This window comes from Nomascus leucogenys, chromosome 16 (genome assembly GCF_006542625.1).
Source record: "Nomascus leucogenys isolate Asia chromosome 16, Asia_NLE_v1, whole genome shotgun sequence".
Lineage (NCBI taxonomy): Eukaryota > Metazoa > Chordata > Mammalia > Primates > Hylobatidae > Nomascus > Nomascus leucogenys.
Window position 1 is genome coordinate 44544398 of NC_044396.1, and position 27925 is coordinate 44572322.

The following is a 27925-nucleotide window of genomic DNA, read 5'->3' on the forward strand; positions in this document are numbered from 1 at the left end:
TATATAGTTTAATAATGGTATTATGAAACCATTATATTTATTGTGATCCTTCATCATATTTCTTTATTTATTACTATGGAAAATAACTTATTTGAGTCTTGATTTTTTTTTTTCTTAGTGCATGTGTGGGTGCATGTATATGTGTGATCTTTTTATCACATATTTCTTTACATTGTAAACAGCATAACTACAGTAGTTTACATTTCTTTTATTATCAATGTTATAATAACTGATGTTCATATGATATTTGTAGGTTTGTGAAATGCTTTTATGTGTCTTATTCTCATTTAATCTGTAAGGTAGCCCAAGGAAGTAGATGGAATTATTTTCCATTCTGTAAATACAGAAAGTAAAGCTGAGAGAAATTTAAAAATTAGCCCAAGTAAGTAGCATAGCTAGGACTCATTACCAGTTTCTCTGATTGCTAAGTCCGATTTTCCTACACTACCCCACTTCCATAAACACCAATTCCCATGATGCTGGTTGTTCTTACCTGGGGTAGTACCACCTTCACAGGGGCATTTGGAAGATGCTGGTTGTTAGAATGACATTAGGAATTCCGGCATTTAGTACTCAGTTACTTAATGTTAGGTCATGTACATACAAGATGGTCTTGCACAACAAAGAATTATTCCACCCACAATGTCATTATACACCCTGTTGAGAAATAATCACCTTACTTTGCTATTGGTGACACTTTTTGGGGGATGGGAAAATCTGACCTTACTGGATCATGATGACACTTTTTACTAATTACTATGATCAGATGAACATATTAGGACATAGTCCTATCCTTGAGGACCATTTGAGTGTGTAATGGAGTCTTATTCTTGGTTAGCCATCACCTCTTGTTTTTATACTTAACTGTGAAAAAAGTCTCATCTTTCTATGTTGTTGCTTCTAATTTGCTGAAGACTGAAACCAAATAACCAAACTGATAAAAATTATTTAAGGAAAAAATCACTCTCTGAATATCCTTTTCTGTGGAACGGAAATATCACTGCTGTGAATTAAGTTAGTAAAACACTGCTCACTAACTCATTCATTCATTTTTTTTAGACAGAGTCTTGCTCTGTTGCCCAGGCTGGAGTGCAATGGCGCATTCTCAGCTTACTGCAACCTCCGCCTCCCAGGTTCAACTGATTCTTCTGCCTCAGCCTCCCAAGTAGCTGGGATTACAGGCGCCTGCCACCGTGCCCAGCTAATTTTTGTATTTTTTTTAGTAGAGATGGGGTTTCACCATGTTGGTCAGGCTGATCTTGAACTCCTGACCTCAGGTGATCCACCTGCCTCAGCCTCCCAAAGTGCTGGGATTACAGGCATGAGCCACTGCACCCAGCCCATCATTCTTTTTTTTTTTTTTTTTTTTTGAGACCGAGTCTTGCTCTGTTGCCCAGGCTGGAGTGCAGTGGCACAATCTCGGCTCACTGCAAGCTCTGCCTCCCGGGTTCACGCCATTCTCCTGTCTCAGCCTCCCAAGTGGCTGGGATTATAGGCACCCACCACCACGCCCAGCTGATTTTTGTATTTTTAGTAGAGATGGAATTTCACCATGTTGGTCAGGCTTGTCTCGAACTTCTGACCTGCCTCAGCCTCCCAAAGTGCTGGGATTACAGTTGTGAGCCACCACGCTCAGCCCACTCATTCCTTTTATAGGAATTAATAATTGGAGCTTAGGCCAGGCGGGTGGATCACGAGGTCAGGAGATTGAGACCATCCTGACTAACACGGTGAAACCCTGTCTCTACTAAAAATATAAAAAATTAGCCAGGCGTGGTGGCAGGCGCCTGTAGTCCCAGCTACTCAGGAGGCTGAAGCAAGAGAATGGCGTGAACCCGGGAGGCGGAACTTGGCAGTGAGCCGAGATCGCGCCACTGCACTCCAGCCTGGGCGACAGAGCCAGACTCTGTCTCAAAAAAACAAATAAATAAATAAATAAAAATAATAAATAAATAATAATTGGAGCTTAAAGAGCCTCGGTTACTTTCCCAAGCTCACAAAGCCAATAAGTAGCAAAATGCTGATGGTGATTGAAGCCAGTGGCGTTTCCATCAGGCTCTCCTGTTTCTCTGGGTGTGTCATTATATACATGTTCTGCTTGTAATTATTTGATGTGGCTTCATTTTTAGATAAACTCACCTGTGATACTAATTTTTTTCTTAGTGAGCATCTATATTCTTTATATTTTATTTTAGCTGAAGTGAAAAAGAAGAAGAACAAGAAGAAGAACAAAAAGGTGAATGGTCTGCCTCCTGAAATAGCTGCTGTTCCTGAGCTGGCGAAATACTGGGCCCAGAGGTACAGGCTCTTCTCCCGTTTTGATGATGGGATTAAGTTGGACAGAGGTAAAGTATATATGTATTTTTTAGCTTTATTTTGAAACCATTTCAAACTTTAAAAGAAAGTTGTAAGAATAATACAGGGAATGTTCTTATCCCCTTTACCCGAGATTCAGCTATTTGCAACATTTTGCCCCATTTACGTTCTCATTCTCTCTCCATATTTATGTGTGTGTATCTTTTTCTGATCAGTACTTAACACACATCATGCTCATACTCCTTAATACTTTAGCGTATATTTGCTAAGAACAAGTATATTTTTGTTTAAAATAGTAAATTATCAACTTAACATTGTTCCAATATTATAATCTACAGTTTATACTCTAATTTCATTAATTGTCCTAATCTTGTCCTTTATCATGTTTTTTTTCCTTACAGTATAGGATCATGTATTATTGCGTTTATTTTTCATGTTCTTTAGTTTCCTTTAATGTGGAATCTTTCCTTAGCCTTTTTTGTCTTTCATGACTGACATTTTTCAAAGGATCAATGGCCATTTATTTTATAGGATGTCCTTCAATTTGGGTATATATATATGTGTGTGTGTGTGTGTATTTTTAAAATTTCAGATTTGGGTTTAATCGGTATTTGTAGCATGTTAGGATAGATAGCAAAAGCAATTGATAAGTTATTAAAACTACAGAAAACCTGATGAAGAAATATCTAGTGCAGAAAGATACAATTTAATGAATTAACTTTGCAAATTTTGAATTCTTTCTCCAGCTTTCCTGCTGTGATCTGCAACAACTTACTTAACTCAGTCTTGCAGACTGATGCTCATTTTCATATTGGGGTTACCTAAATACTGGTTTTTATTAACTATCAAAATCAGAAGTTCTTGATCTATGATGGAATTTCAGGGGTTCTCTGACCCTTTTAAAACAATTTGCAAAATGCTGTGTATTGGAAAAAGTACGTAGGAATTTGTAAGGAGAAATAAGGCTGGAAAACACTTGCAATTCTATAAAAGTGTATATTCTTATTTTTCAGTATTGAAGAGCCATTTAAAGTTTTGGTAAGGGGAGACAACAGGAAAATTAACACACGTTATTTTTATTTATTTATTTTTCTGTTCTTTTTATTTTTATTTTTTATTTTTGAGACAGGATCTCACTCTGTCACCCAGGCTGGAGTACAGTGGCACAATCTCGGCTCAGCAACCTCCACCTCCCCGGCTAAAGCAATCCTCATGCCTCCGCCTCCTAAGTAGCTGGGATTACAAGCAAGCACTACCATGCTTGGCTAATTTTTTGTAGAGACAGGGTTTTGCCATGTTGCCTAGGCTGCTCTCAAACTCCTGTGCTCAAGTGATCCACCATGCCCAGCCCAGCACATCATTTTGTTCAGATAATTGTCTTTCTGAAAAATGTAAATTTTTTCTACTAGGAAAGAAGGAGGTCAGTATTCTCTTTCCTCCAGAGTGGACACAGGACCTCATTTCTGACAATGATGAGGGCTCTGCTATTCCTCCTGTACTTCTGCAGCCCTATGGCCTTTTGCTATCCAGCTCTTTGCTTTTTCCGACCCTTTAAAAGCATGCAGTTTTGGCCAGGCATGGTGGCTCATGCCTGTAATCCCAGCACTTTGGGAGGCTGAGGCAGGGAAATCACTTGAGGCCAGGAGTTCAAGAGCAGCCTGGCTAACATGGCAAAACTCTGTCTCTCCTAAAAATGCAAAAATTGGCTGGGCGTGGTAGCGTGTGCCTGTAGTCCCAACTACTCAGGAGGCTGAGGCATGAGAATTGCTTGAACCCAGGAGGCGGAAGTTGCAGTGAGCCAAGATCATGCCGTTGTACTCCAGCCTGGGCAACAGAGCAAGACACTGTCTCAAAAAAAACAAATGCAGTTTTTTCTGGAGTGTCCAATACAAATCCAGGCTATTGCTTCAACCTTAGGAGTGAAATAATTGGGAAACTCAGTGGAGTCGGGGGGAGCTAGCCAATTAGAGCAGCTAGTTCTCTATTTTCCACAGGAGTCAGTAGTTAAAGCCTCAAACAGAAACATCAAAATTGTAATTCAGTTTTTGGAAAAATGGAGGTATACAGTATTACAAGAGAATTAGGTTAAGAATTGAGGTCATCATTTCTGTGGAAATTGGGGAATGTTACTGCTTTTTATAACAAGCTTTGAATTTTTTTCTTTAAAACTGGGTAATTTATATTTTTAAAAAAGGAAACTAAGCTTTTTAAAAGTATATAAGATGTAGTAATGTTTGCTATGTTTATGCTTGCCTTGGCTTCTTGAAATTGAACATGCTAACACAAATACTCTTCCTTTGCAGAGGGCTGGTTTTCAGTTACACCCGAGAAGATTGCCGAACACATTGCTGGCCGTGTTAGTCAGTCCTTCAAGTGTGACGTTGTAGTAGACGCATTCTGTGGAGTTGGAGGAAATACCATTCAGTTTGCCTTAACAGGAATGAGAGGTAATTAGCCATCAATGAAAGAGAACTATTTTATGGCCAGTTAATTCAGTAAATGTTTCCATTTTGCTACAGCCTATCTTACTGAGATTTAATATATAATTAATAATTTAATATGAAATGATATAAAATAATAGCTAGCATATATTAAGCATATACTTTGTATTGCATACTGGTGTAAATGCTTCCTACAGTTGACCCTTGGACAATACAGGTTTGAACTGCATGAGTCCACTTACACTCAGATTTTTTTCAGTAAATATATTGGAAAATGTTCTGGAGATTTGTGACAATTAAAAAAAAACTCGCAGATGAATCCCCTGTAACCTACATACATTGAAATAATTTAAAAGGTAGGAATGTCATGAATGCATGAAACATAAGTAGATACTAGTTTGTTTTATCATTTGCTACCATAAAATATGCACAAATCTGTTATAAAAAGTTAAAATTTGCCTGGGCATGGTGATTCATGCCCATTATTCTAGCAATTTGGGAGTTAGAGGCAGGAGGATCACTTGAGGCCAGGACTTTGAGACTGACCTGGTCTCTAGAAAAAATTTTAAAAATTGGCCAGGCATAGTGGCTTACCCCTGTAATCCCAGCACTTTGGAAGGCCAAGGTAGGCAGATCACCTGAGGTCAGGAGTTCGACACCAGCCTGGCCAACATGGTGAAACCCCGTCTACTAAAATTACAAAAATTAGCTAGGCATGGTGGCATGCATCTGCATGATGCATGCATCAGCTACAGGAGGCTGAGGCAGGAGACTCGCTTGAACCTAGGAGGCAGAGGTTACAGTGAGCCGAGATCATGCCACTGCACTCCAGCCTGGGAAACAGAGTGAGACTCCGTCTTAAAAAAAAAAAGAAAAAGAAAAAATTTAAAAATTAGCCAGGCATGGTGGTGTGTGCCTATAGTCCCAGCTACTCAGGCTGAGATGAGAGGATGACCTGAGCCCAGAAATTACAGGCTGCAGTGAGCTATGATTGCACCACTGCACTCCAGCTCGGGCAACAGAGTGAGACCCAGGCTCTTAAAAAAAACTGTAGGCCAGGCGCGGTGGCTTATGCCTGTAATCCCAGCACTTTGGGAGGCCGAGGCAGGCCGATCACCTGATCTGGGGAGTTCAAGACCAGCCTGACCAACATGGAGAAACCCTGTCTCTACTAAAAATACAAAAATTAGCCGGGCATGGTAGCGTGTGCCTATAGTCCCAGCTACTCAGGAGGCTGAGGCAGGAGAATCACATGAACCCGGGAGGTGGAGGTTGCAGTGAGCCGAGATCATGCCGACTGCATTCTAGCCTGGGCAACAGAGCGAGACTCCACCTCAAAAAAAAAAAAAAAAAACAGAAAAATAAACCTACCTTATCAATAAATACAGTACTGTAAATGTATTTTCCTTATGATTTACTTAGTAACAATTTTTTCTCTATGTTTCTTTATTTTAGTAATACTACAAATAATACATACAATGTACAAAATATGCGTTAATTAACTGTTTACATTATTGGTGAGGCTTCAGGTCAACCGTAGGCTATTAAAAGTTAAGTTTGGGAAGTCCAAAATTATACACAGATTTTTGACTTCACAAGAGGTCAGGGCTCCTAATGTCCGTCTTAAGCTCCAACTATATGTATTAATTTATTTAATCAACAATCTTGTGAATTATGTCTTACTGTCTGTGTTTCACGATAAACTGAGACATAAAGAGATGAAATAACTTGCCCAAGTTTATACTGACACACTTAATAACTTGAAGCCAAGATCATAGTATTTTATAAAACCAAAAATACCAAAACGGGAGAGTATTGAACAGTGGACAGAGGGACTTTGGCACTCACTATCTTTATGACTTTGGACATCATTTAACCTTAATTTATTTATTTATTTTTTATTTATTTATTTATTTATTTTGAGACAGAGTCTCACTCTGTCGCCCAGGCTGGAGTGCAGTGACGCGGATCTCAGCTCACTGCAAACTCTGCCTCCCAGGTTCATGCCATTCTCCTGCCTCAGCCTCCAGAGTAGCTGAGACTACAGGCGCCCGCCACCACGCCCGGCTAATTTTTTGTATTTTTAGTAGAAACCAGGTTTCACCGTGTTAGCCAGTATGGTCTCGATCTCCTGACCTCGTGATCCGCCCACCTCAGCCTCCCAAAGTGCTGGGATTACATGCGTGAGCCACCGCGCCCGGCCATTTCACCTTAATTTAAAGGAGACCTTGAATTTAGATGACCTCTGTGACACCTTTCAAAAAGCTTTAAATTTCAGAGACTAAAAATTATTTAAATATTACCTCATCGTCATATAATATTTGTTGCTTGACTTGGGGATCACAAGAAAGAAAACCCCTCCCACTGTGTAACTGCCAGTAACTGTGCCAAGTAGGTAATGTGCTTTTCCCCAGGGAAAAAAATGGGTTGAAGAAGTTGAACATTCTGCCCAAACTGATATAGCTGGGTCATAAAGCAGGGGGTTTTTTTGGTTTTTTTTTTTTTTTGCTTTTTTCTTGTGTTTGTTTCATTTTTGAGACAGAGTCTCACTATATCACCCAGGCTGAAGTGCAGTGGCATGATCAGGACTAACTGCAGCCTTGACTTCCTGGGCTCAAGTGATCCTCCCATCTCAGCCTCCCAGGCAGCTGAGACTACAGGCACGTGCCACCATGCCCTGCTAATTTTTTTTTAAATTTTTGTACAGACAGGATCTTGCTATATTCCCCAGGCTGGTCTTAAACCCCTGGCTTTAAGCAATCCTCCCCTTGGCCTCTAAAAGTGCTGGGATTACAGGCACGAGCCACCACACTGAGACAAGAAGCAGAGTTTTCATTCTGAAGATGCATATTTTTAAATATCTTCATAGTATACATATCAATGATAGTTTCATTTCAACAGATTTCTACTGAATCTTATTAATTTATATGAAGTTAATGTTAAGTAGGAAAGTGTGATATGATTTTGGAAAGCACGTAGTAGCTATAGAAAAAACAGACTCAGTCCTTGCTCGGTCTAGTCAGAGAAACTGACTTTAATCAAATTGCACTGAAAATGATCTTATCACCTTACCGTTACATAGATTTTTAAGGTCAGTGCTGATGAAATGTGGCCCCTGTTTTAATACTCCTATGCTCCAAGGCATGATATTTGCTAACTTTACATGGTCTCCTGATAGCCTAGAGACAAGCTACTTTCATATTTACTACAGTAGTGGTTATTTTCTTTTTTCCTTGAATTCACTATTTACTATCAAAGTTCTTCTCAGACTTTGCCAGATAAGCCATTCCTATGGGCTAAAATCAGTATTTATTGCCTAAAAAATGGTTTTTCCTTAAAAGTTGTAAAATGTATCTTCATTTTGGCTTTACATCATAACACGATGATTAAAACACCTGCTGCCTGATAAAGTAGCAAAGAAATCTGAAAATTTTCTCAGATTACTCAAACCGTCTATATGTAGGTATGTATTTCTTTTTCTTTTTCTTTTTCTTTTTTTTTTTTTTTTGAGATGGAGTCTCGCTCTGTTGCCCAGGTTGGAGTGCAGTGGCACAATCTCAGCTCACTACAACCTTCGCCTCCCGAGTTCAAGTGATTCTTCTGCCTCAGCCTCCCAAATAGCTGGGACTACAGGGGCCTGCCACCACGCCCAGCTAATTTTTTTTTTTTTTTGGTAGGGATGGGGTTTCACCATGTTGGCCAGGGTGGTCTTGAACTCCTGACCTCAGGTGATCCGCCCAACCTCGGCCTCCCAAAGTGCTGGGATTACAGGCACGAGCCACCACCCCTAGCCCATAGATTTGTATTTCTGTGAGTATAGATCTTTTGCCAAGGCTTTCTGTATTTAGTGCACATTTACTAAAGGAAGATGTCTAATATGGGTCCCAAGCTAAAGGGACTCACTGTTAGAGATTGCCAGCCTCTGGGGAAAAAAGGATGCAGACAGCAAACCCCATGGCCTTCCCAGTGCTGTCATGACCTAACTTCTACCTTTGCAGCATGTGGGACTGGAAACTCAGGAACGCTCCAGCACGTTCAGGGTAGTGGGGTCCCATAATTTGCCCCGCAAACCAGAAGTGGTAATTCACAGGTGTTCCATGAATGTCAGTTATCAATACTCCTCCTAGTATCCCCGTAGGATAGTTGAGCTAATGACATTATGGCAAGGAATTCAAAACAGTTAAAGTATAATTGATTTAGTGTGTTTGTGTATACATATTTAAGTATACACATATAATCAATTACACTTAACTGTTTTGAGTTCCCTATCATAATGTATGTTCATGTGTGCTTATATACACATTCGTATAATCAATTATGCTTGAACTGTATGTGTGTGTATACATTTACATATATACGCAACATACATACAAAAAGATGGCATTGCATATAGTTGAAGTTATTCCTTTGTGCCAGATTTATTTCCACTCAGATAGTTGCTGTCTGTGCATAACTAAAGGATTAGGGAATCTGTAAAGTTTTGCATATTGCTGTTGTTAAAGATATCTTTCCCTTTTGTATGTGTTCCAGTAGTTTAGCAACAGTACTGCCTGGTAGAACTTTTTGTAATGACTTATATGTTCTGTATCTGTGCTGTCCAATATGATAGCCAGCTAGTAGCCACATGTGGCTATTAAGCTGTTGAGGTGTGCTAGTGTGGCTGAGGATTAACATTTGTCAGCTTTTTTTTTTTTTTTTTTGCAGTTGTGGGGTGCAGGTGTTTCGCTCTGTCACCCAGGCTGGAGTGCAGTGGCACAGTCTCAGCTCACTGCAACCTCCTCCTCCCAGGCCCAAGTGATTCACTTAAACCTCCTGAGTAGCTGGGACTGCTGGCACATGCCACCCCACCTGGCTAATTTTTTGTGTTTTTGATAGAGATGGGGTTTCGAACTCCTGAGCTCAAGGGATCCACCTGTCTCAGCCTCCCAAAGTGCTGGGATTACAGGCATGAGCCACCGTGCCCAGCCAGCATTTCTTTTATGTGATAAATTGAATGCTTCCATTCTTATTAGGCCTAAAAACAAAGTCTGCCTCCAAAAGAAATACAGATGAAAATAGGATTAACTGAATAGATTTGATGTTGAAAGTCACTTTTTCTTTGAATTTTTAGTATCATCAGCATATCTTTCCATCTGTTTCTGAACTATAAATGTAACAGACTGAGCAACTGAAAAGAATCTTTTCTCTTACAAATGTGAATGTTTATTTAGAACAGGAAAAACAGCATTGTAAATGTATGATTTTGCAATATATTATAATTGGTGCTTATATTTATTGTTCAAGTGATTTAGCACATTATTTCTCAAAAATGTTAACAAATTTGGAAACTAGCATTTTCTGGAAAACAACTACATTTCCATGACAACCACGCTGTAAGCGTAATAGTTCCACTTAGCCCTTTCAAATAAAGAATACTGCCATTAACACAGTAGTGCACATGCAAGTGTACTGAGTAGTTTACTGCAAGACATGGATAGGCTAAAATTAAATTATGTCTATGTTGCTAATTATAAAATTGGAATAAAGTAAATGAAAGTCCATTTGGTGAAAACATAATATTATCTGTTTCTTCTATCTAAAATGTCTCATTAAACATTATCGGCAGGTGTTTTTACATTTCTTCTTCATCACTTGGCTACATAAGTTTGTAAAAATGTGTTTTATTTTGGTTTTCCTTAAAAGTTGTCGAATTTGTGTTCATTTGGGCATTGCTACATTTTGAGGAAGTTTGTCTTTTCCAAAACCTAGCATTACAGGCTGTCCATACAGTCAGTGACCTTTTCAAGTGTTTCCTATTCAGGCTGTAGCACAACACAGTGGTGGCCACATATTTGGCACTCAGTAGATATTTTGTGGCAAGTATTGCCACTTGGTTAGGAAAAGCTGTAGGATGAGACAAGAAAGCCAAGTCTTTCAGTCACATTTTCTTGGTACAACACAGTGAATCTTTCTAATTTAAATAAAAAATTTAAACTGAAGTCTATATCTCGGGTATATGTGGCCAAATGTTTCCTCCTCTTTAAAAAGAGTTCTTATACAAAAGATGACAGACTATTCAAAAGACAAACTATCCTATATAAGTAATAATCAGTGTCAATTAACTCATTTTTTTCTTTTCCCATTTTTAGTGATTGCCATTGATATCGATCCTGTTAAGATTGCCCTTGCTCGTAATAATGCAGAAGTTTATGGGATAGCAGATAAGATAGAGTTCATCTGTGGAGATTTCTTGCTGCTGGCTTCTTGTTTAAAGGCTGATGTTGTGTTCCTCAGCCCGCCTTGGGGAGGGCCAGACTATGCCACTGCAGAGACCTTTGACATTAGAACGATGATGTCTCCTGATGGATATCCTTTGGAAGTCGTAAGAGTTTACTGAAACAATGATTGTGGAGAGAAAGGAGCATGAGAGTGAGAGAAAGAGGGAATGTGGGTGGGTGGGCAGGGTGGCTCACATTTGTAATCCTCGCACATTGGGAGGCTGAGGCAGGTGGATCACCTGAGGTCAGGAGTTTGAGACCAGCCTGGCCAACATGGTGAAACCCTGTCTCTACTAAAAATACAAAAATCAGCCGGGCATGGTGGCACATGCCTGTAATCCAGCTACTCGGGAGGCCGAAGCACGAGAATCACTTGAACCCAGGAGGCAGAGGTTGCAGTGATCTGAGATCGCGCCACTGCACTCCACCCTGGGCTACAGAGCGAGACTCTGTCTCAAAAGAGAGAGAGAGATTGGCCAGGCACTGTGGCTCACACCTGTAATCCCAGCACTTTGGGAGGCCGAAGCAGGCGGATCACGAGGTCAGGAGATCGAGACCATCCTGGCTAACACGGTGAAACCCCATCTCTACTAAAAATATAGAAAATTAGCTGGGCATGGTGGCACGTGCCTGTACTCCCAGCAACTCAGGAGGCTGAGGCAGGAGAATCGCTTGGATCTGGGAGGCCGAGGTTGCAGTGAGCTGAGATTGTGCCACTGCACTCCAGCCTGGGCAACGGAGCAAGACTCCATCTCAAAAAAAAGGGAGAGAGAGAAATTAGTGAAGAGAGGGAGTATTACCTAACAGCATTTGATAAATTCTAGTTTATTTTACATAAAAAGCAGGTATGTAAAAATTATGTGGGGATCGATCTCCAAAAGTAATGACAAATACGAGGTCATATTTCCCTTGCTTGCTATTCAATTTTACCATTATAAAACAAGGACTAGAACACATACATTGGATTTATTGTCTTGTGAATTGGGAATTTCCTCAAAAAGTATCCCTGGAGTTTGTCGGTAACCATTCTATAACTCTTCAATTCACACTGATGCTGGCTAATTTGCTGTGTATCTTCACATTTTTCCCGTTACTCTTCCAAGATGTCAAAGCAAACCCTTATTTCATAGAGTAACGTTTGTTATTTGTCACTTTTGCCACCTGCCACTCCACAGTAATCATCTGTTTGACTCTTAACAGGAAACATATTTCTAAATTGCTATTAAAATTTAGAGTGTACTCCAGGGTATGCTGGCTCACGCCTGTACTCTTGGCACTTTGGGAGGCCGAGTCGGGCAAATCACTTGAGGTCAGGAGTTCAAGACCAGCCTGGCCAACATGGCTGAACCCCGTCTCTACTAAAAATACAAAAATTAGCTTTGCATGGTGGTGGGCACCTGTAATCTCAGCTACTCAGGAGGCTGAGGCAGGAGAATCGCTTGAACCCGTCACTGCACTCCAGCCTGGGTGACAAGAGCAAGACTGTCTCAAAAAAAAAAAAATTTACAGTGTAAATTAGCTGGGCGTGTGGTGGTACATGCCTGTAATCCTGTAGTCCCAGGTACTCAGGAGGCTGAGGCACGAGGATCTCTTGAACCCAGGAGGAGGTTGCAGTGAACTGAGATTGCGCTACTGCTCTCCAGCCTGGGCAGCACAGCCAGACCCTGTCTCAAAAATAAATAAGCAGAGCCAGACTCTGTCTCAAAAATAATAAAATTAAAAAATAAAATTTAGAGTGTAGACTACAATGGCCATGGTTACTTTATTCTGACTCTTGCCTAGTACCTACCACTAGGATAATTGAAAATCGATTTAACGATCAGTCTTTGAATTATCGAGACAATATGTTGCTGAATTACAAAATTTTTTATGTAATTCTCTTTTAGGTTCCATTAGAGGGTTTAAGTTTTTGCCTTTCAGTTACATTTTGAAATACATTTGAGTTACGATAAGTAAAACACATCTCTTTCTGGTTAGAAATTAGCTGCTGTTTTCATTATTTTTCCTTAACTGCTGTCCACCTTTGAAATTTTCAGACTTTCCAAGAAGATCACTAATAATATTGTTTATTTTCTTCCAAGAAATGCTGATATTGACCAGGTAAGCCACTACTGAAAAACTTCCATGAGTTTCTGTCTTAACTGTTAACAAGTACGGTAAAAGATACAGGACATTTCCTTACCAGAGAATGTGTTTATGAGAAGTCCCTGACTCACTGACTATTCTTAGAAAGCTGGAAGTATTATTTGTTTAAGTCTGGGCAACAGAGTGAGACTGTCTCAAAAAAATAGAGAGATTTGATGATATCTTTATTTCATGTTTTTGTTGATTTTTCTACAAACACTTACTACATATCTGCTTTGTGCCAGATACTCTTGAAAATCTTTTATCTTTCATGTTCTGAATTTCACTGTAATGTTGCTAACTGGGTTTTTCCTTTCTCTCTTATTTGATACTCTCAGAACTAGCCCTAGTATTCTGATGTTTTTTGTGTTTTTTATTCAGGAGATGCTATCTCCATTATTTCTTCAACTATATTCTCATTGTCTTTTTTCCTTTCTCTGGGGCATCTATTATAAGAGAATGTTAGTCTTTCCTATCTATTTTCTAGTGTTTGTCCCTTTTTCCTTCTGCATTGCCTCTATCAGGTTTTCCAATTCAGGCATGTCTATTCTATTATGAAATCCAATTTATCTTTCTTCATTGTGTTGCCTGTGCTTTGGAGTTTTATAGTTTTTGCTGAGTAGCGCTTTTTTTGTTGTTATTTTTTTGTTTGTTTGTTTTGTTTTGTTTTGTTTTTGAGACCATCTCGCTCTATCACCCAGGCTGGAGTGCAGTGGCCCAAACACGGCTCATTGCAGCCTCAACTAACTGGGCTCAAGCAGTCCTCCCACCTCAGCCTGCCAAGTAGCTGGGACCACAGGTACACAGCACCATGCCGAGCTAGTTTTTTTATTTTTTATAGAGATGAGGTCTCACCATGTTGCCCACACTGGCCTCAAAATTAAAGGCTCAAGCAATCCTCCTGCCTCGGCATCCCAGAGTGCTGGGATTGATTATAGGTGTGAGCCACCACGCGCAGCTGAGTAGCTTTTTAAAAAAACTACTGATACTGTAGTCCACTGGGAAAGATTCTCTATTTTCTAGGATGAGGCCCGAAAGTTAATTTTTAAACTGCCCAAAGTGGTTGTAATGTGCTCCAGAGTTGAGATTCTCTGGGTTAAAAGAAGAAGAGTAAATGAAATTAACAAGCCTGAGCTCTTAATGTTAAGCAATGAAATTAGATCTTGCTGCCTTTCATCTGTTCATGATCCATTGTGTCTAAACATTAGGCCTCCCAAAATATTAATAGTATGTGTTATACCAGTTATAAGAAAAAGGGGCTGGGTGTGATGGCTCACACCTGTAGTCCCAGCACTTTGGGAGGCCAAGGCGGGCAGATCGCTTGAGGCCAGGAGTTGACCAGCCTGGCCGACATGGCAAAACCCCGTCTCTACTTAAAAAAAAAAAAAAAAAAAAAATACACACACACACACACACACACACACACACACAAATTAGCTGGGCATGGTGGCGGTGCGCCTGTAATCCCAGCTACTCGGGAGGCAGAGGTTGCAGTGAGCTGAGATCGTGCCACTGCACTCCAGCCTGGGTGACAGAGTGAGACTGTTTTTAAAAAAAAAAAAAAAAAAAGAAAGAAAAAGGAATCATCTCTTTGCTTCATGAGTTTTCTGAATTAAATTTCATATTAAACACCAGGTATTTTATATCTGCGTCTCATATGATTCAGAGCTGCTTTCTAGACTGCCAGATAAGGTTGAGCCTAACAATTCCATAATTTCTGTTTTTCTCATATACGAATATTATGCTCCACATCGTCTCATCAGAGATGATGTGATCCTTATATTAAATGTAGACAGGCTCATTTCAGTACTTGAATAACGAGAGGAGATTCACTGTTTATCATGCAATTTATGCTGATTAACTTTTTCTAGTTACATTAACACTTTCACAAAGAGAAAGTTAACTTTTTCTTTAACTTGTGTTTTTGGTTTATTTCAAAAACTTGCCAGAATTGGAGTTGGTGGTTCATGTTTTTTGCCTCTAGAGGGAGTAATGACACTAGGGAATAATGAAACCAAGAAAGACTGATGAGATTTCAAGTGTATTATTTTTTTTTTGCTATCAAATTTTGATCAGATTACAGTGGGAAATTAACTTTTTTTTAAATGAAGAAAATGTATCCATATGTAGGACCTTTTTAATGACAGGAGACAGTACTAAAAATTGAGAGAAATCACAGTTGCAAAGAAAATTGACCTTTTTTTGTTAAGGAACTTTTAGAATGTTACAACCTGAATTTGCGAATGGTTTGGGTTCCCAAGTGTGTCACGGTCTGCTGTTTGAAACTCAGGCTACATTTTTCTCATATAAATGTCTGTGAAGGACAGTTAATTTCCCATCCAGGGAGATTGTACTCTTAGATAATATTTATATCATCTTAAACAGCATAGACTCAATACAAATACAACTTATCTCAAATATTTCCACGTAAGAGATGATGCTAATTGTTTCCTGTATCTAGTGAAATGTTTTCCTAGGTCCCGTATTACCTCAGTCTTCTATTCCTTTTTTCTATTTGGAGATGATTCCAAGACATGCATTTCTTGCTAAGAACTGAGTAATTTAGAAAAATATCTTTTTGTGAGAGGCTCTTTGGAGGTAAGGTATATACCTTACTCTTGAAATTGCTGTTGAAACCCAAGGACTAATTTTTATTTATTTGTTTATTTTGTTTATTTATTTATGGAGATAGGGTTTCTCTCTGTCACGCAGACTAGAGTGCAGTAGCAGCAGCATGATCATAGCTCACTGCAACCTCAAATTCCTGGGCTCAAGTGATCCTCCTGCCTCAGACTTCTGAAGTGCTGGGATCTCAAATCCAATTCAAAAAGCCCAAAGTAAATATATTTTGTCTGCTTGATGCCTGTATCTTGCCATGCTTTCCTTTCTTTCTTTCCTTGGACAGCCGGAGAATTCCAGCTAATTCTAGCTTTGGATCTACCATGCTTCGCAAACATGAAAGGTTTCTCTCTTAAGTGGTAAACCTATTGAACATATTAATAGATGGAAATCTCTGAACAGATAAGGACTTAGTCCTTCCCAAAGGAAGATGCAGGCAGCAATTATCAAACACCACCTTTGTGTGAAGTCCTTGTGGGTGGAATCTCTGACATAAGGAGTCTTGTCTCTTAGCCCAGGGCAGGAATGAAGAGAGGAAGTCTGCTGATCTGTTTGATATCAGGCAGCTTCTCATCTTCATTTAATTTTATAATTAGACATAAAACATCTAGTCTCAGAAAAGCGATAGCGTTTGTACTTTTCAGGTAAGATAATGTAAGTTACTTATATTATAGTATGTATCTTACCAATACAGAGAGCAAGGCAACATTAAGCAACATCCCTAAGAATTATGTTTAAAAAATGAACTGTATCATGTTAATTCCTCGCCTTTGTCTGGCAGACACACTCCACCCTTCCATGGCTTCCCCAGGCACATGTCATGCAACATTTGGGCAAGGCAAATCCTACCTTTTTTATTTCCTCATAAAGCGGAGAAGTTTACAGATTAACTAATACTTAAATAAACCCGAAGTATAAAATTGATGTTAGATTTCTTTTCTTTTTCTTTTTTTCTTTTTCTTTTTTTTTTTTTTTTTGAAACGGAGTCTCGCTGTCGCCCAGGCTGGAGTGCAGTGGGGCGATCTCCACTCACTGCAGGCTCTGCCCCCCAGGGTTCACGCCATTCTCCTGCCTCAGCCTCCCGCGTAGCTGGGACTACAGGCGCACGCCACCCCACCCGGCCAATTTTTTTTTTGTATTTTTAGTAGAGACGGGGTTTCACCGTGTCATGGTCTCGATCTCCTGACCTCATGATCCGCCCGCCTTGGCCTCCCAAAGTGCTGGGATTACAGGCGTGAGCCACCGCTCCCGGCCGATGTTAGATTTAATAATGGGATTCATCTCTTTTTTTTTTTGAGACAGAGTCTTGCTCTGTTGCCCAGGCTGGAGTGCAATGGTGCGATCTCGGCTTACTGCAACCTCTGCCTGCCTCCCAGGTTCAAGCGATTCTCCTGCCTCAGCCTCCCAAGTAGTTGGGACTACAGGCGCACACCACCATGGCTAGCTAATTTTTGTATTTTTAATAGAGACAGGGTTTCACCATGTTGGCCAGGATGGTCTCGATCTCTTGACCTCGTGATCTGCCCGCCTTGGCCTCCCAAAGTGCTGGGATTACAGGCATGAGCCACTGCGCCTGGCCCTCATCTCTCCTTAGTTGGCAGAGTACTTGAGGCTCCAATTGTCTTTGTATATTTTGTTCTCTAATGTCTAGGAAGGGAAACATTCCTCATTGTAACAGTCACTTCTAATACTTTATTTTGGTAGGTAGGTAAGTAGATGGATAGATAGGTCGATAGGAATGAGGTACTTACTTATAGGTAATATTTCTAAAACTTACCATATGTAAGAATAGAGTTGTAAGTATTTGAATAATGTAAGTATTTGAATTTGAATAAATATGAAAAACTATTAGGTAATATTGTTATGTGGAAAATGTTTTAAATATAACTAAATTCAGTTTATTAGCATTTGTAGTGGTTTTGGCTAAATACAATAAAAATTTATCACAGATTTCTTTGCAAATATTCTAAGTAGTTATAGTATCTGTGTATTTAATAAATAGAAGATTGGGTCCTAACTGGTTTCTAAATATTAGATTTTTTTAATTTGCGTCAAATTTTTCTGAATTAATATAGTGGAAATCTAATCTAATGGTAGCTCTCTCGTAGAGGTAGAGAACATTAGTCCAGGTTTAGGAACCAGAAGCATGAGAGAATAAAAAGAAGGCTAAGAACTGGATTGGGCTTCTGGTACATGTTGGAATAGTAGACTCCAAACTAGTTAGTTGAAAATAGCCTTTACAACTCAGAGCACTCCCAAGTGCATTCATCCTACTACACTAACAATACCCTGCATTCATACACTATACATCTACAGCATAGGAGCTGGCATACATACTTAGCGTGTACAGTGTCCTCTTAGCCATTTCATTAACTCATCATGACATTCTGGAGCAGTGTGTCTCTGGAGCACCTGATTCATTGAAGGCTATGGAGGTACGGTGATTTGCCTGGTCATTCTGCCACACAGCAACAGTCTTACTACACCTTGCTGTCTCCCACTGACACAGTGTTCATCACCAAGAAGAAACAGATTTATCTGTTATCACAATATTAGCTCACCATGAGATTGGAGCAGTAAGTAGAATTTGACTCTTTCAGTAACTGGTTACCATTTTTTTTTTTTTTTTGAGACAGGGCCAGGCTGGAGGGCAGTGGTGTGATCACTGCTCTGCAGCCTCCCAGACTGCAACAATTCTCCCACCTTGGTCTCCTGAGTACCTGAGACTACAGGTGTGCACCACCACACCTGGCTAATTTTTATATTTTTTTGTAGAGATGGGGTTTCGCCATGTTGGCCAGCTATTCTTCACCTCAGCATCCCAAAGTGCTGGGATTACAAATGTCAGCCACCGCGCCCAGCCTGATTCCCAGTTTTCTAGACCAACTCTGTTCTTGGTGAAATCACTGCTTAATCATACACTGCAATTCAGGATAAATATGTGATCAGTTCTTAATATTTACTAGCCAGCTTTTCCCTTGGGAAGTTTGCTGCTGCACAATTAGAGCAGAATCGTTTGTTCTTAAACCATATATATTGTCATGCTCTAAAGGGGTTGTGAAACTGATTGGCCTCATAGTTGACTTGGGAAGACACAAATGCAGCTTTGCTGAAATGCTCCTAAATATAGCTTGTATCTCCTTCACTACTGCGGGTAACTTTTCTCAGTAAATGATGGAGATAGAAATTAGAGGGATGTCCAGCTCTTCTGGGCCACACATAGTGCTACCTGCCAGTCCTGTGCTGATAGCCTGTGCTTTCTGTAATTTGTTGAATTGAACAGTCTTCATGTTTCCAGTATCTGGTTCTGAGAATGAGTGAAGGACAGAGCTTAGTGAACTGGTTGTTTTTGGGTTTTGGTGGGGTTTTTTCTTCTTTGGAGACAGAGCCTGGCTCTATCCACCAGGCTGCAGTACAGTGACATGATCACAGCTCACTGCAGCCTCAACCTCCCAAGCTCAAACAATCCTCCTATCTCAGCCTTCAGAGTAGCTGGAACCATATGCACAGGCCACCATGCCTGGCTAATTTTTCTATTTTTTGTAGACACAGGATTTCACCATGTTGCCCAGGCTGGACTTCTAGGCTAAAGCAATCTTTCTACTTCAGCCACCCAAAGTTCTGGGATTACAGGCATGAGCCACCATGCCCAGCCTGGTAGCCTCCTCTTAGGACACCAGTGTAGGTTAGCTTGTGATGCCTGGGAGATTTTTTTTTTTTTTGAGACGGAGTTTTGCTCTTGTTACCCAGGCTGGAGTGCAATGGCCTGATCTCAGCTCACCACAACCTCCACTTCTCAGGTTCAAGCAATTCTCCTGCCTCAGCCTCCCAGGTAGCTGGGATTACAGGCATACACCACTATGCCTGGCTAATTTTTTTTTTTTTTTTTAGTAGAGACAGGGTTTCTCCATGTTGGTCAGGCTGGTCTCGAACTCCCGACCTCAGGTGATCCGCCTGCCTCAGCCTCCCAAATTTCTGGGATTACAGGCGTGAGCCACTGCCCAGCTGCCTGGGAGAATTTTTTTGACCTGCCACCAGGTGCTTCTGTTGATGATAGTGGCTTTAAGATTTATTTACTTAAGCATAGAAACCTCATTTCTGTTTACCATGTGCAGAGAAATGGAACTAATTTAATGAATATTTTTAAGTTTGAATGATGCCTGATTTTCTGCTGACTAAAAATTATTTTCTTCTTTCACCTCCCAGAGAACTTTTAATTACCAGAAATGTTTTGCCAACTTTGTTGTATTTTCGTGTGGTTATTAGTTGGATCTAGCAAAAGAAAAGAGGGACAAAAATAACTAGTGGCAAAGAACTTTCTTGGCCTGTGTGACATTAGGTTTGTAGTCACAGCCAGTATTTCAGATGCCTGCTGCTGCTAGCATTGTATTTGACACAGATCTGAAGGCCACATAAAATGCTCTTTATTTTAACCTGGTACAATTATATTCTAACCACATTTCTGCATATCGTAGATATAATCTCTTCCATGTAGTAATAGGGCATTTTTCAGCGCTCTGATGTTTCTGTGTCTTTCTTGTAATAAAGTGTATCTGTCATTAGTGTATCTGTCATTAGTAATTATTATATATTCTTCCAGTAAGATGCAGTTAGGAGGTTATTTTCTCACATTCAATTATCATGCACTTTTACTTTAAATCCAGTTTCTCTTGAAAAAATGCAGTTTTGCCCCAGGGGGAGTGGCTTACGCCTGTAATCCCAACACTTTGGGAGGCCGAGGTGGGCAGATCACCTGAGGTCAGGAGTTTTGAGACCAGCCTGGCCAACATGGTGAAACCCTGTCTCTACTAAAAATACAAAAATTAGCCAGGTGCAGTGGCGGGCGCCAGTAATCCCAGCTACTCGGGAGGCTGAGGCAGGAGAATCGCTTGAACCCAGGAGGCAGAGGTTGCAGCGAGCCGAGATCATGCCACTGCACTCCAGCTTGGGCGATAGAGCCAGACTCGTCTCAAAAAACAAAACAAAAATGCAGTTTTGAATGTTTATTTGATGCTTAGATCTTCTGTGCTTTAACACCTTCATTGTGATCTTTTCTCTGTTTCTCCTTTCCCAGTCCCCTAAGAACAACTTTACTGCCTGATGTCAAATCTAGTCAAGAGTTCAGTCCTTAATTCTATTTCTGGTCCAAATTAATTGGGATTTATTTCGGTAAAATTAATATATTTAGGTAATATGCCAAAAACGTGGAAAGTAATCCAGAGCTGCTAATCTTTATCTGTTTGTACCTGCCGTTCTCCCTCTCTCTGTCCTTCCTACCCTCTCTTCCTCTCACAATTTACTAAATTCTAAGAAAGGGGAGAGAACCAAATAACAGTTTGTCAGCTAAACCTTCTAGTGAAAAATAAAGACAGCTAGGCCGGGCGCGGTGGCTCACGCTTGTAATCCCAGCACTTTGGGAGGCCGAGGTGGGCGGATCACGAGGTCAGGAGATCGAGACCACGGTGAAACCCCGTCTCTACTAAAAATACAAAAAATTAGCCGGGCGTGGTGGCGGGCGCCTGTAGTCCCAGCTACTCAGAGAGGCTGAGGCAGGAGAATGGCGTGAACCCGGGAGGTGGAGCTTTCAGTGAGCCAAGATTGCGCCACTGCACTCCAGCCTGGGCAACAGAGCGAGACTCCGTCTCAAAAAAAAAAAAAAAATAAGAAAGAAAAATAAAGACAGCTAGAAATTAATGGCATTTGTTAAATTTGCCTGAAGCAAAGTTATTTGCGTGAACTACTAAATTTATAGTCTTTCCAACTCCAAAATTCTAACTTTTAACATATATGTAGTTGTGAAAACGTACAAAATGGCTAAAGTTAGAAATTATTCGTCATCAGAACACTTGAAAGTAACATGTTAAGTTTTTTATTAAAAAAATTGTTTCTAAACACTAAGTACGTAAGAGTTTTCTCACTATATTTTGTCACATAGATTCACCACCTTCTCCAGTATCAGGAACAATATTTGTTTTATTTGTCCATCATCTGACTCTCCCAACCAGAATGTAAAATTCATGAAGGTGGGGATTTTTGTTTGTTTTTTGCCATACTGCACTATCTAGAACAGATACCTATAAGCTCTCAATAATAGTTATTGAGTAAAGTAATTTATGAACTCTTTTGCACAGACTTCAGAACTCATTTCTGAGAAAACTCCCATCTTACCTCCGTTTTTTATTTTAATCCCAAGCACCCACATCTGACAACCCTCTGAAAGGTATTAAGAAAAACAAAACTACCCCACCTTCTCAGAAATTGGTTTTTATGTAATTCTATTTATGGCTTATATAAGAAATAACAACCATCGGCCGGGCACGGTGGCTCACGCCTGTAATCCCAGCACTTTGGGAGGCCGAGGTGGGCGGATCACGAGGTCAGGAGATCAAGACCATCCTGGCTAACATGGTGAAACACCATCTCTACTAAAAATACAAAAATTAGCCGGGCGTGGTGGCAGGCGCCTGTAGTCCCAGCTACTCGGGAGGCTGAGGCAGGAGAATGGCATAAACCCGGGAGGCAGAGCTTGCAGTGAGCCGAGATCACGCCACTGCACTCCAGCCTAGGCAACAGAGCAAGACTCTGTCTCAAAAAATAATAATTATTATTATTATCTATATTTATAGTACCTTTATTTTTTTTTTCAAGTAAACTTTGGAAATGGTTTTTCTTTTCTTTAAAGTGCTCTTTTAGGGAGATAGACAGTATTCCTATTTTTTGGATTTAGAAAGCCAAAAAAAGCCTATTTTAATGGCTTTCTTAACAACAACAAAATTGGCTTCTTTTTTTTTTTTTTTGAGACAGAGTCTTACTCTGTCACCCAGGCTGGAGTGCAGTGGTGCGATCTCAGCTCACTGCAAGCTCCGCCTCCCGAATTCACACCATTCTCCTGCCTCAGCCTCCCAAGTAGCTGGGACTACAGGTGCCCGCCACCACCCCTGGCTAATTTTTTTGTATTTTTAGTAGAGACGGAGTTTCACCTTGTTTGCCAGGATGGTCTTGATCTCCTGACCTCGTGATCCGCCCTCCTCAGCCTCCCAAAGGTTCTGGGATTACAGGCGTGAGCCATAGCACCCGGCCTAAAAATGGCTTTTTAAATTAATGCAGCAAATTATTGGTAGAACTGGGGATTTTTAAGTTATTTGTTAAAGGGCACAGCAGAAATGCTACATTTGAGTTATATCTCAACTCAAAGAAAAATTACTGTGAAAAAATGATAAACTGTTCAAGATGCCTTTTATTGGCTAAAGACAAAATAACTTTTTTTTTTTTTTTTTTTGCCCTTTCTTGTAAAAAAAACCAGACTGGCATAAAGATACCAAAATAGAATTTAAAACATTTATTCCTAATAATTGCTACTTTGCTATTTTTAAATTTCTAGTTTCACTTTAAGTATTCCTTACAAAAAAAAAAAATAGTGGGGGGGTGCTTTTAATCATTATAAGGGATACTGTATTTGACTTATTTTCACATAATAATGTACCATAGAATGACTGGTTGCTTCTTCCCTATTTCTGTGTCTGTGACTTTTTACATACTCACTGGAAATGCACAATAAATCTTCCCTTCTACCAGAAGCTGGGGTGGTATGCATAACACCACTGAGATTCATTCTCTCAACCCTTAAAACCAAACCAGACTGACTGAGTGCCTCTCTTTACAAAATACACAACTATAATTTTGCTGATTGCAGTTACAGAAAATGCTTGTTTCTCGTTGTTTATGCCTGTCCCTAATACTTTGGGTGTCCTTTTTTCTATTGCTGTGTCTTCTATTCTCTGATTGCCAGGGCTCCCCACTGCATTCTCCCTTCTCTTGATCTTTCCTCTTACTACCCTGAAAAACTGATCTCTGGTGAAGTAATCATGAGTTAGAAAGTAACATATTTGCTATTTAAAAGATTTCTGAGAGGTTGGGTGAAAAAAGCACTGAACCAAAACAAAACCTTATCTGTATAAGAACTTAGGGTAAAACATTACTAGTTTACAATGTACCAAGGTGAGTGGAAGCATTACTGTCTTGTAACAAAAGAATCTTTAGCAGCTAACTGCCCCATCCCCCTGTCAAATGCCGGTCTTTTGGCTAGCATCCTTTTGATGCTAACTGTGGAGGTGGGGAGGGAGCAATGCTTTCAGCTTCCTAATAAAGGAGTTAGTCACTATATTCTAGTAGACCTCAAAAAGAGCAATGTATTTTTACCACAACTGTTGTGGAAAGCATTTAAAATACACAAAAGGGCAACAGGTAGAAGAAGTGATCCAAGGTGGGAGAAAAGAAAGGAGACCAGTGAGAGAAGGAAAAGTCACTAGAGGCTAGACTCCTCATGAGAGTAGGGACCCTGGCCTGGATCAGAGCTAGGATTATGTAGCAGGTACTCAGTAAATACTGTTGAATGAATGAGAGAGAGGGTGAGATGCAGACAGTAAGATGAACAGGACAAAGGCTTTCAGGAAATAATCTTTAAATGTTTTTGTTAAGAAATAAACCTGGGGAGGAAGAGGAAGGAGGGTGAGAAAAATAGTAATAATATTTTAAAAATAAACCTAGGCCGAGCGCGGTGGCTTGTAATCCCAGCACTTTGGGAGGCCAGGCCAAGTGGATCACCAGGTCAGGAGTCAGAGACCAGCCTGGCCAACTTGGTGAAACACCATTTCTACTAAAAAAATACAAAAATTAGCTGGGCATGGTGGCATGCGCATGTAATTCCAGATGCTCAGGATGCTGAGGCAGGAGAATTGCTTGAACCCAGGAGGCGGAGGTTGCAGTGAGCCAAGATCACGCCACTGAACTGTAGCCTGGGCGACAGAGTAGGACTCCATCTCAAAAAACAAAATAAATAAATAGCCAGGCGTGGTGGCTCACGCCTGTAATCCTAGCACTTTGGGAGGCCGAGGCGGGTGGATCACGAGGTCAGGCGATCGAGACCATCCTGGCTAACATGGTGAAACCCCGTCTCTCCTAAAAATACAAAAAATTAGCCGGGCATAGTGGCGGGCATCTGTAGTCCCAGCTACTCGGGAGGCTGAGGCAGGAGAATGGCGTGAACCCAGGAGGCGGAGCTTGCAGTGAGCAGAGATTGCGCCACTGCACTCCAGCCTGGGGGACAGAGCAAGACTCCATCTCAAAAAAACAAAATAAATAAATAAACAAACATGACTTCGGGAGGCAGAGGTGAGAGGAATGCTTAAGACCAGGAGTTCAAGACAAGCTTGGGCAACAAAGTGAGACCCTGCCTCTAATGTTTAAAAATAAAAATAAAATTTTTTAATAAACCAGATGTTTAGGAAGGATTCGTTCATTTTCTTCTTCCTCTGAGTTCTTAACTATGGCATTGGAAATATCAAGTCTTATACAACAGCATAGCACCATGAACTTTCCCATAATGTCAGAAGGATCTGAAACAACAAGTATTCCCATCTCCGAATATTGCATCGATGCCTGGGAAGTAGCACTGAACATTTGAAATGCCTCATTATTCAAAGGACTTAAAAGCCAGAGTCTTCCTATTATTTGATAAAGCAGTACGAATGAAAGACTTTTGAAATTACGCTTATGTGTGTGTGACTTTCTTCTGTTCATCTTTTTAGGTGGCATCCTTAGCTGGGCCTGGAGGGCAAGTGGAAATAGAACAGAACTTCCTTAACAATAAATTGAAGACAATCACTGCATATTTTGGTGACCTAATTCGAAGACCAGCCTCTGAAACCTAACTATGCGGCAGTGCAAGGACAAAAGATCATGGAGTGGTCAGAACATTCAGATGAGACGTTTGGCATGTCTTCCTTTATTCACTGATATTTTCTACCCATGGTCTTTTTTTTTTTTTTTTTTTTGAGACAGAGTCTTGCTGTGACCCAGGCTGGAGTGCAGTGGCGCGATCTCAGCTCACTGCAAGCTCCGCCTCCTGGGTTCACGCCATTCTCCTGCCTCAGCCTCCCGAGTAGCTGGGACTACAGGTGCCCGCCACCGCGCCCGGCTAATTTTTTGTATTTTTAGTAGAGACGGGGTTTCACCGTGGTCTCGATCTCCTGACCTCGTGATCCACCCGCCTCGGCCTCCCAAAGTGCTGGTATTACAGGCGTGAGCCACCGCGCCCAGCCTCTACCCATGGTCTTGTATCACCCTATGAAATGGAAACTTACAGGACTCAAATATCAGTGAAATATTTTGAGATCTTTGAGTAATTCCTTTTGAGGAATTATACAAAATTAATATATATGAATGAGTCCTTTGTAATTTATTTTTTTTGAGACAGGATCTCACTCTGTCGCCCAGGCTGGAGTGCAGTGCCATGATCACAGCTCACTGCAGGTTCAACCTTCTGAGCTCAAGCAATCCTTCTGTCTCAGTCTCCTCAGTAGCTGGGGCTTTAGGTGGGCACTGCCACACCGGACTAATTTTTGTATTTTTTGTAGAGACGAGGTCCCACCATGTTGCTCAGGCTGATGTCAAACTCCTGGGCTCAGTCAGTCCGCCCACCTCACCCTCCCCAAGTGCTGGAATTACAGGCGTGAGCTACTGTGCCCAGCCTTACGGACGTCCTTTTGAAGCATCTTTTTCACTCATAGAATATGAATACATTTATTTAGACTTTTTCTAGAACTTTCCTGTTTTCATGTCTTTGCTTCATCTGGAATTGGCTTCTTAACACCCTTTTATAAAGTTTGTGTTTGTAAAATTTCCATTGTAACATCAATACGTAATATATTTTGTAATATAGGAGTTTATTTTTTTTATTAAAATGGCAATGAAAGCAAGAGGGATATGTGTTGCTTAATTATTCATCTAGAAAGTTCAGTCATTTTTACAAGTAGGCAAAAAAATAGTGACATACAACTCTGTCCATTGAAGGTTAGACCTGGGACTTCTATATTTTAATAATATGAGCACGTTAAACATTAAACAGAACATGATATTGGCTGGGATAAGATTAGAGAATTGAAATAAATTTGGGGAACTTCCAATAAATACTAGAAAATTAGACTAGAAAAATAGCTGTTATATAAATAACTTTGTTGGAATATGCTAATTTTAGTGTCTTGAAACTACAATTTATGTCTGATTGCTCTGCAGTACAGTAGCAACCGAGCTGATCAATAAAGGTGAAATTACTTTTTCATTTGTTCTTGGTTTTTAAACCTTATGTAGCATTCTTTTTTTTTTTTTTTCTCTGTCGCCCAGGCTAGAGTGCAATGGCTCAGCCCACTGCAACCTCCGCTTCCTGGGTTCATGGCATTCTCCTGCCTCAGCCTCCCAAGTAGCTGGGACTACAGGCACCTGCCACCACGCCCAGCTAATTTTTTATATTTTTAGTAGAGGTGGGGTTTCACAGTGTTAGCCAGGATGGTCTCGATCTCCTGACCTTGTGATCCAACTGCCTCAGCCTCCCATAGTGCTGGGATTACAGGCATGAGCCACCACGCCTGGCTTTATGTAGCATTCTTAAAGTCACTAGGGAGATGGCAGGTGAAGTAAAGGCAGATTTCCAAAATCACCAATTTTTTTTAGTCTTTTGTCACTTAACCTTTCATGCATATACTTCTTTCCACAACTCATTTTCTTACTTGACGTTAATAAAGCTAACTCATCTTCCTGAACATACATGATTTTATATGAGAAGAGCAGGAAGCTTAGGCTTGGTTAGCTAAAACTAAGATATTCCTGCCCACTAATCACACAGGGATAAAACTAATTAATAGACTGTTAAGATTGTCAGTACTCAATAGGACTTCAGAAGCGTTCTAGTCTATTGTGTGAATCAGGTTCCAAAAAGTCTTAAATACATAAAGTGGATAAAAAGGCTGGGCGCCATGGCTCACGCCTGTAATCCCAGCACTTTGAGAAACCCAGGTGGGCGGATCACCTGAGGTCAGGAGTTCCAGACCAGCCTGGCCAGCATAGTGAAACCCCGCCTCTACTAAAAGTACAAAAATTAGCCGGGCGTGGTGGCACATACCTGTAATCCCAGCTACTCAGGAGGCTGAGGCAAGAGAATCGCTTGAACCCAGTAAGTAGAAGTTGCAGGGGAGCCGAGATTGTGCCACTGCACTCCTGCCTGGACAACACAGTGAGACTCTGTCTCAAAAAAATAAAATTGTTAAAGTACTCCCACATTTTCATTCCCCTGTGAGACCCCTATCTCAAAAAATAAGTACATAACCGTAATTG

At 40.5% G+C, this 27925-nt stretch overlaps 1 protein-coding gene across 1 annotated transcript in view; it reads left to right on the forward strand.

Annotated features, from left to right (window-relative positions):
* TGS1 (trimethylguanosine synthase 1) overlaps positions 1-25567 on the forward strand; it is a 52321-nt gene extending 26754 nt beyond the window's left edge. The window contains exons 9-13 of the mRNA XM_003255969.4: positions 2196-2345; positions 4620-4763; positions 10886-11102; positions 13036-13114; positions 25345-25567. Of these exons, the coding sequence (XP_003256017.1) occupies positions 2196-2345; positions 4620-4763; positions 10886-11102; positions 13036-13114; positions 25345-25467 (713 nt within the window). The 3' untranslated portion in view covers positions 25468-25567. The remainder of the gene's footprint in view (positions 1-2195; positions 2346-4619; positions 4764-10885; positions 11103-13035; positions 13115-25344) is intronic.
* Positions 25568-27925: the final 2358 nt, after the last annotated feature.